The 7,500-nt window shown below is 45.5% G+C and overlaps 1 protein-coding gene across 3 annotated transcripts in view; it reads left to right on the top strand.

Annotated features, from left to right (window-relative positions):
- LOC143018569 (transforming growth factor-beta-induced protein ig-h3-like) overlaps positions 1–7,500 on the top strand; it is a 58,617-nt gene that overhangs the window by 24,631 nt on the left and 26,486 nt on the right. For 2 of the 3 annotated variants that reach the window (XM_076174055.1, XM_076174053.1), the window contains exons 2-3: positions 5,689–6,049; positions 6,174–6,263. In XM_076174055.1, the coding sequence (XP_076030170.1) occupies positions 5,910–6,049; positions 6,174–6,263 (230 nt within the window). In that variant the 5' untranslated portion in view covers positions 5,689–5,909. Of the gene's footprint in view, positions 1–3,485; positions 3,548–5,688; positions 6,050–6,173; positions 6,264–7,500 lie in introns of those variants that run through there. The other variant, XM_076174054.1, reaches the window with a different exon arrangement.

The following is a 7,500-nucleotide window of genomic DNA, read 5'->3' as shown; positions in this document are numbered from 1 at the left end:
CTCTCTCTCTCTCTCTCTCTCTCTCTCTCTCGTTCCTTTCTCCCTGCTCCCGCCGTCATGTTCAAAGGACATCCGATTGCTGCTGCTGCGGTTGCAGCAGCCAGCATCCTCGCAGTCAGTCAGTTAGTATACACACCACACCTGCTGCCTGGCTTTTGTTGAGCCTGTTGTGCAGACGCGCGCAAGGAAGATCGTTGCTGCAGGGGATGAACACGGAATTAATGTCAACAACTGACACTTCCCCCTCCTCTTTCTTCTTCTTCTTCAACTCCTCCTTCTCCTCTTCCTTCTTCTCCAACTCCTTCTCCTCCTCTTCCTTTTCCTTCTCGAACTCCTCCTTCTCCCCTTCCTTCTTCTTCTCTTTCTCCTCCTTCTCCTCCTCCTCCTCGTTGTCTTCTCCTTCCATGCTTCCTTTTCCTTTCCTTCCTCGCTCGTTTGTTTCCTTCTCCCGTTTTATGCTCTCTTCTTTTTCTTTTTCTTCTGTCTCTTTCTCGAGAAATGTACATGTGAGGCTTTCTCGTTGTGCGGGGTCTCCAGTCTGCTGAGCGAGGTGTTCGTGTGCCGTTTATGTGAACAGTTACAGCACTGTATACACAAAAGAGAAATCTTGGAAAAAGAAAACAAAACAAAACAAAGCTAAAAATAAAGTGAAATTAAAAAAAAGTTAAAAATGAAAATGGAATAAACAGATATAAGATAGAATAAAATACATGAGGCCAGGATGAGATGAAGTATAGTTTTAGATACAGTGACATTGAATGAATGAAATTGGAATGCCTGAGGCCCACACCCGTCTCATCTCTCCCACGTCCTGCGCGAGCGTCGTCAGCTTCGCCCAGACCCCTCCCCCGCCAATAGTCAATAAAGATCCTCTCTGATTCATATATAGTTCATAGTTTTATTTTGGTCAACAGATCCTGCTCCGCCAAAAGGGCGCTCTGAAGGACCGCGGGCCAGAAAATGATTCGGGGTGGAGTGGACAGAACGAGACACTTGCTTTTAGGCCGCTTCGGCCGATTGTCAACCAACCGTTGTGAATTTGAATAACTAGGAGAAAACTTTGGTAACATTATTTTAGACTTCCCTTAGAACATTTCGACATTGTGTCTAAATTTTATAAAGGTATATTCTCTCTTAATTTGTCATTCAATTCCTCAGTTTATGACTCAAAGGTGATTTGACATTTGGAGATTCGAAAAGCAGATGATTATAACCGAAGTCGCTTACACTTAAACGAACTCACAACGGCTGACAAGAATCGGCCTTACACCGACACGTCCGGGCCAACGCCGCCGCTCTTCCCTAATCTCCTTTAAAGGAAAGGGGAGCGGATGGCCGGGGTGGGGGGGTGGAGGGAAAGGCAAGCACTGCTGTGTAGCTTGTCACATCCCATCCCAAAGCACGGCAGGAATCGTGTTTATAAACATTTCTCAGACTCCAAAATGGGCACTGCAACCCGGTTCGACCTGGCACAGCCAGCGAACACGGGACGTAGGGTTCAGATGACAAAAACATAATTCTTTCCAAACAGATCCCTTCCCCGACTAAAAATACCTTCTCCAATTTTGGAAACATTGCACCAACCTAACTTGACCCAACCTAACCTAATCTGATCTCACCTAACCTAACCTAATCTGACCTGACCTAGTGTAGCATAACGTAACTTAACCTGACGCAACTTAATCTGACCTAATGTAACATAGCATGACTTAACATAACCTAGCTTAACCCGACCTGACCTAGCCAAACCTGACCTAATATGACCTAACCTAACGGGGGGGGGGGACATGACGCCACACGCGAAGTGCAGTAGTGGGAGAAAGAAAGGATCCGAGGTATTGTTGGAAACCAGGGAGAGATGGGCCCCCGCTGGGAAACAGCGCTATTTTTGCTATCAGGTGGCTGAGTAACTCATGGGCGATCAACACGGTCGACCGAACGCTTCCCGCCGAAGTCATCCGCCCCTGCAACCAATAGGAAACAAGCAGGCACGACTGAAGGGAGGGAGGAGTTCAATGCCAAGGATCTGATTGAGGTGCTGCGTCAGTGGTTGGTTGGGAACATATATCACTTCGAGTGTTACCTTAAAGGACGAAGGCGTATTGAGAAAGGAAATCTCTCTCTCTCTCTCTCTCTCTCTCTCTCTCTCTCTCTCTCTCTCTCTCTCTCTCTCTCTCTCTCTCTCTCTCTCTCTCTCTCTCTCTCCCTCCCTCACCCTCTCTCTCTCTCTCTCTCTCTCTCTCTCTCTCTCTCTCTCTCTCTCTCTCTCTCTCTCTCTCTCTCTCTCTCTCTCTCTCTCTCTCTCTCTCTCTCTCTGATCAGGACGTTCAAACTCGAGTAGTGGTGGATCCAGGATAAAAATGGGGGGGGGGAGGGACTAACCTAAATTTTGTAAATATAAATGAAGATTTGGGGGCTAACCTGAATTTTGTAAACATAGATGATGCTTTTAAAAAGATATACTTTGTAGCACAAATACGATGATTTTGAATATAAATTGAAGTATATGTACTCACTTGATTTAGCTTCTTTCAAAATACTTACATACATATACCAAAGGCTTTTTTTCTCTTACACGGGGGTTAGCCAAAAAGAAAAAGGCATAGAAACCACTCCCACCCATTTCATCCCATACATATTCCACTCACCTCCACCCTCCTCCCTCCCTTTCATCTTGGCACCTAAAGTATCAACTGCATGCTACTTTGCCACAATAACATGCAGCCAATACCCCAGACGGGGTGATATTTTATCTTGCATTTTTAAAGACTTACTCTCAATAATGTCTTGAATATCCCTCCAACTATTCTCAATGAAGTATTTCATTATATGCTGGGGGGGGGTATGCTGCCTCTGTATTACTGCTTTCTGCCACGTACCGGTGTACAGGAGGCAGGTTTCTCGGCCTCTGCAATGAGGTAATGAAAGAACAAATTGAGGGGGGGCTTCAGCCCCCCCCCGGGATCCGCCACGGAACTAGAGGCGGAGAAATAGAGGTGAAATCGGAGACAGAGAAGAAAAAGTGGAGTTGGGAAGAAATGGAGACAAGAGTGTAAAAGAGGAAAGAAGCAGCAAGCTGGTGGTGCGGGATCAGGGAGAAAAGGAGAGAGGGTAAAGGAAGAGAGGAAACAAAGGAGAGAGATGGAGTGTGTGTGTGTGTGTGTGTGTGTGTGTGTGTGTGTGTGTGTGTGTGTGTGTGTGTGTGTGTGTGTGTGTGTGTGTGTGTGTGTGTGTGTGTGTGTGTGTGTGTGTGTGTGTGTGTGTGTGTGTGTGTGTGTGTGTGTGTGTGTGTGTGTGTGTGTGTGTGTGTGTGTGTGTGTGTGTGTGTGTGTGTGTGTGTGTTTCTGTCTATGTGTGTGTGTGTGTGTTTGTGTGTGTGTGTGTATCTATCTGTGAATTTGTGTCTATCAGTCGAAGGTCGGGATGGGGGTGGAAGGCGCATCCTCTGATTGGCTGAGGAAACACCTCCAGTAAAGAAAACGGACTGTCGGCTTCGGGTCTGGCGTCTCAGGACTCAGTCTGTGGCAATCCCAGTGAGGAACAGGAGGTAACTTGAAGGGGATCCTACCGCCCGTTCGTGTGTGATTCACCACGGTCTTGAATCGCGTGTTGGACTCGTGATCGACAACTATTATACTCCCGAATGAGAGCTCATTTATATCCCGATCTATGGGTAATGCACACACGCACAATTCCTTGCCCACCAGAGCTGGAGTGCTGGCTCGTATTGTAGTGATGCTGTCATTTTCAGCCCTGGACGGGGTTCGAACTCGGATCACTCTGTGTTTGTGTGTGGAGGATAAGCCAGCAAAGGACCATGTGTCGAGGGAGGGAGGGAGGGAGGGAGGGAGCTTACTTGGAGGTCGAGGAAGTGGCCCTAAACGAAGAGAGAGAGAAAGAGAGAGAGAGAGAGAGAGAGAGAGAGAGAGAGAGAGAGAGAGAGAGAGAGAGAGAGAGAGAGAGAGAGAGAGAGAGAGAGAGTGGGGGGATAATAAGGAAGGAAGGAATCAGAGGAGAGAAGAGACCGTTTAGATAATTCATCAATGAATTTGTGAGGTTTAGAGAAACGACTTAGTGATCGATACCTTGAACACTTCAGTGCTGGCCAGCTGGTCGGTAGCTGGGACGAAGACCGGGAAGTCTGCCTTTGCGTTCCAAAGGTTCCGGAAAGATTCACGCCTTAGCCCCCCCCCCACCCTCCCCTTCCCTCCACTCTTGTTCTCAAGCTGTTGAAAAAATCGTTTTAATCCTCCAGATGTGCTGGATGGTGGAGAGGGAAGATGCCCCTTTGCCGAAGAAGGTCACCTGGTGTTCATTAAAAGACATAAAAAAGTGTGCTGTCGGGTCGAAAGCTCGATCATCGAAATTAAATCTTCTCGACCTTCCAGCTCCCGTAGGAGGCAACTTTCGTGTGCCGAAGCACGAGAACAATGGCTAGTGTGACACCGGATACATAATACATACATACATACATACATATATACATACATACATATATACATACATATACACATGCATACACACATACATACATACGTACACATATACATACATATTTGCACATATACATACATATACATTGCACTGAAGATGTAATATACGAAAGCGCTCTGCTTCGTTAGTTTCTTTTTCCAAGTGGTCTACTTTACATAAGTTAACACACGTACCCGTGTTCTTATTAGCATATACATACATATGTGTATACACACATACATGCATACATACACACATACATACATGAATACATACATACACAAATACATACATACATACGTGCACATATACATACATACATGTATACACACATACATGCATACGCGGACACATACATACATGTATACATACATACATACATTCATACATACATGCATGGATGCATGCATGCATGCATACATACATATATACATATATTTGTACGTATACCCACATATACATACATGCATGTATACATGCATACATGTACAAATGCATACATAGATACATGCGAACACCCATGCATACATACATGTACAGTATGTATGCATACAAATGTACATGCATAATGTATACACCTGTTCATACATACACATCCCCATACAACGCAATGTAAATTTGTATAAAATAATGGAGACAGATAATATGGAAACCGCCTGAAGAAAAAATAAAAAACGTTTGAGTATGTGCAGATCGGATGCGTATCGTTGAGTTCCGCTTACAGTTCGCGGTGTGTGCAAGCAATGTGCTTGTAATGAACAGGTACCCATAGGTAGGTCGAACACAGAACGAATATATATGGTAGGTGTATTATCATTCACACGTTAAAGTGGATAAAAAGAGGTACTGAATTCCCTCGTTAAAGAAAAGGGTTGGCGGAGCACAAGGTTCTCTGTGCCCAACTTCAGAGGAGACGCTGTGAATTTAAGGACTGTCTCCCAGAGATGACCACGGAATGATACAAACATTTTATGAAGGAGATAATGTTATGATAAAGGGGGACGGAGATTTTTTCTCCAGGGGGAAAGGGAGGGGGAAGGGGAGGAGGAGGAAGAGAAGGAGGAAGAAGTGATAATGATACTGGTGGAAACGGATAATTTTTCATATGAAAAAGAGAGAAATGCGTGACGCTTTAAGTAACAAAAACCAGACCTGTGTGTATTTCTGTGCAGAGAAAAGGACGAAGAATTTACTCAAGTATTCCCTTGCTTTCAGACTCACTCTCACAGGCAAGATGAGCAGCAGGTACTACTTGTGGAAAAGCAGCACGGAATAATTGCCACAAACCCGATATCCACCAAGAAGGTGTCCAGTATGCATAGTTTGACGCCACACTTGTTGTGACTTAACAGAAGGAGCCAACATTGAGATGTCTGTGGACGAACCTGAGGTGGTCGCATGCTAGCAAGCAGGCAACCAAAGCAAAGCAAAGCAAGATGAGAGCACGAGTAGTGTTGTTCCGTCGCCATGTCGCCGCTGCAGTTTCCGTGGTGGTGTGCGTCGCGGCTCTTGTGGCTAGCGCAGCCGGCCGACGCCGCGACCGGAGTCGAAAGTCCCGAGTGATTCTCGACCCGGGGTGAGTACTGTGAAGACGAATGCCTTCTTCCTCCCATTGAATGATACACATGAACTTCTAATACGAACGGAGTTGTCTTTTGGTGAGGTAACTGCAGTCTGTCCGGTCCCTCTTCTGATTCCAGGCGAGACGTATGCATGGCCGAGGACGTGCCAGCCCTCAACCTCAGCTTCCCGACCGCTTGGACCCACGGCACCTTTTGCACGCACCCGACGTAAGTAGCATCCCCAACGATCTGCCTAGTTTTACCCTTCAAAAGAATAAACCTCAAGTTTCCAATATGACTGTATCATGCGTTCTACTAAAATTGCAATGATCTGTAAATTGAGTGCATTTGTGTGTATGTGTGCTTGTGCGGTGTGCATATGTATTCACCGAGGTGCATTTGCTAGGGGATTCTTGCGCGAAGTGTTGTGCCAGTTCCCTCATGTATCTGCAGTACAGTAATCCAGGGCCCATAACCCCAGATTCCTTTGAGTTTCGTGTGCGTGAATGCTTCTGTGGCTGTTTATATTTTTGTTTGTACATTTTACTATCAGGCCTATTACGAAAGATAAGCACGTGTGTAACTCCCATTTGTTCTTCATCTTAGATGTGAGCTCTCCGTGAATGCAGACGATGTAAGATCCCCCCCCCCACAACCACATGATCACTATGATCCAGGGGCCGAATTTATAAAACATCCTAACCCCTAAGTCTAGACATAACTGTTCAAAATGGTGGGGATTTTACCTAAATCAGCTGTCCATAATGTCGAGGTTATGTCTAGACATAAGTATTTAGGTCGCCGACATAATAGTGATTTAGGTAAAATCTCCGCCATTAGGGTTAGGATCTTTTATAAATTCGGCTCCAGGTTATTTCTTATGAAAACATCAAAACTCATAAGCATGGTCATAAGATAAGACATTATTGCTCAGATACCAGCCCTCGCTTGTCAAGTTGTAAAAGAAGTCATATGAGCTGATAACGTCTTACGTACAATGTCACTACGCTCTCCACTCCACAAACGAGTTCATCGATTTGAATACGAGCCCCTCCTTGGATGTGGAGAGCTTATTCTTGAATGTTCCTCTTCAAGAAAAAGTCCAGATTTCCCCATAAAACTTAAGACCCCGAAAACCTCCCCGTCCAAAAATCCCGAAGAGGACCCAAGAGGCCACCTTCAGATGCCCCTTAGGAAAATTATAACATCAAATCAGTAGGGTGGCTCCTTAGGTATTTTATTTGGCCAAGCCTACATGTGTCACGTTGAAAATTCTGTCCTTGAAATTATAAATTCGAAACCTAGCTTGTATTTTATGTGCGCTGGTGGTGATGGTTAATCGTTAGGTTGAGGAGAGGTGATGGGTGGTTGAGTGAATGGGGGAGGGGCAATAACAATGGTGCCACATCTAACAACGGCGTAGGCGGCGGCAATTGTACAGCACGTGGGGTGTGCGATTGGGTGT

This window comes from Oratosquilla oratoria, chromosome 35 (assembly GCF_046742065.1).
Source record: "Oratosquilla oratoria isolate Oo_2021 chromosome 35, ASM4674206v1, whole genome shotgun sequence".
Classification (NCBI taxonomy): Eukaryota; Metazoa; Arthropoda; class Malacostraca; order Stomatopoda; family Squillidae; genus Oratosquilla; species Oratosquilla oratoria.
Note: the sequence above shows the minus strand (reverse complement) of the source record. Positions and strands in the feature narration are given on the sequence as shown.